This window comes from Etheostoma cragini, chromosome 16, assembly GCF_013103735.1.
Source record: "Etheostoma cragini isolate CJK2018 chromosome 16, CSU_Ecrag_1.0, whole genome shotgun sequence".
Classification (NCBI taxonomy): Eukaryota; Metazoa; Chordata; class Actinopteri; order Perciformes; family Percidae; genus Etheostoma; species Etheostoma cragini.
Window position 1 is genome coordinate 24,084,295 of NC_048422.1, and position 1,816 is coordinate 24,086,110.

General features: G+C 47.5%; 1 protein-coding gene across 1 annotated transcript in view; it reads left to right on the top strand.

Annotated features, from left to right (window-relative positions):
• The first annotated feature begins 427 nt into the window (after positions 1 to 427).
• The window catches only part of arrdc3b (arrestin domain containing 3b), a 12,222-nt gene continuing 10,833 nt past the window's right edge, over positions 428 to 1,816 (top strand). The window contains exon 1 of the mRNA XM_034897019.1: positions 428 to 924. Within this exon, the coding sequence (XP_034752910.1) occupies positions 633 to 924 (292 nt within the window). The 5' untranslated portion in view covers positions 428 to 632. The remainder of the gene's footprint in view (positions 925 to 1,816) is intronic.

The following is a 1,816-nucleotide window of genomic DNA, read 5'->3' on the forward strand; positions in this document are numbered from 1 at the left end:
TCCCCAGTCCTCCGGAGCTCCCCGTATCTGCCCCGGGGGTCCCCAGTCCTCCGGAGCTCTGCGTATCTGCCCCGGGGGTCCCCAGTCCTCCGGAGCTGTAGTTGTGTGTGTGTATTTGTGTGTCTGTGTGTATCTGTATTTGTTTTTGTCTTTTGTGTATTTTTGATGTAAAAAGTAAAGCTACAAACTATTTAAATTACAAAAAGAATTGGAGTATTTTCCGTTATTCCGTATTTTATTTATTATTTATATATAATTTAATATATATACATTTTTGGCTTCTCAGCTGCCCTTCACTGTGTGTGCGCCCGCACGCCCGTGTGTGTAAACGCACGTGGGTGCGTGCCCGTGTGTGTGTGTACGTGTGCGCACATGCTCAGTGAGGTTATTTCTGCGCACAGAGGCTTTAAGAGCGGCGCGGCTGGAGGCGGACTGCAGCAGAGACCCGCAGACACCGGGGAGGGCAGCAGGGAGCGGAAGTGGCCCGTCTCACGAGCGTCTCACCCGGATGAACCGTCACGGACCCCGCCGCGGACCCGGCTCGGTGCTGGGCACCCGCACCCGCAGCTAACAGCCTCATAACCTCCTCCAACGTGCTCTTATTTTGAAGGATTTCCTCGTCTTTTCTCGCCATGGTTCTGGGCAAAGTGAAGGTCTTGGCGATCTGCTTTGACAGCCTGAACGAGCACAGCCTGCCGGCGTTCTCCGGGGGGGACCTGGTCACCGGGAGGGTGGTGGTGGAGGTCACCGGGGACGTGCGGGTCAGGAGCCTGGACATAACCGCGAGAGGAGTCGCCAAAGTCCGCTGGACGGAGTCGAGGAACGCCGGCGCCAACACGGCTTACACGCAGAACTACACCGAGGAGGTGGAGTACCTGCACCACTACGACACCCTGATAGGAGACGAGAGAGGTAAGGAAGCTCGTGACACAACTTCTTAAAAATAATAAAAACAACTTTTAACACCGAGTCGAGAGCCGAAAGCTCCCAAAACCTCCTCCGCGACGGTGGTGCTGATGCAACAGCTCAACACGCCGCTTCTCCTCGCCTCCGCACCTCAAATCCACTTTAGAAATTAACATAAAAACCAATTAACGTGACACAATGTTAACATTTTAACTTGTGAAGTTTTAATAAAAAACCCCAACGAGCCACAGCCAGACGTCACGTCAACGTCTAACGTTAGCTGACGTAAACGTTGACGTTTAGTTAACAATATAACCGTTAGTTCAACATTAAGTCCGTTTTTTTTTGTCATTTTTGTGATAAAGTCTTTACATTTTGTCTTGTTTTGAGTGTAATTTTGTTTTAGAAGCGGTTGTGTTTGAGTTAAACAGTAATTGTAAACGTTATTTGTCTGTTAACGTATGATTTCGTTTATTAACCGTTAAATTAGACAAAAACAGACAAAATGTCGCCGTGTGTAGCCTACATATAAAAGTGTATATATTTAATTTAATGTCTTTTAAACGCTTTAAATGGCTTGCTGGGAAGATGCTGTGGAGTTGCAGTGTTTACATCTTCAGTTTGCTGCAGGGAAAGAGAGGAAAAAGTTGCACTCCTTGTATGAAATGTATAAAAGCCCGAAAGAAAGAAATCGATCGAAAATCGACCCAAGAATCGAAAGCAAACGATGTTTTTTTTTTTTTTAAGTTGTGTGTAACGTTCAGACAAACTGAAAGGGGAATAAAGGTTTTAAATGACATAAAGTGAGCTCTGTCAGCCAACTCCCTTTGTTAGAAGCGGTTCAAACCTGTTCAGAGAGAGTGTGTGTGTGTGTGTGTGTGTGTGTGTGTGTGGGGGGGGGGGGGGGGGG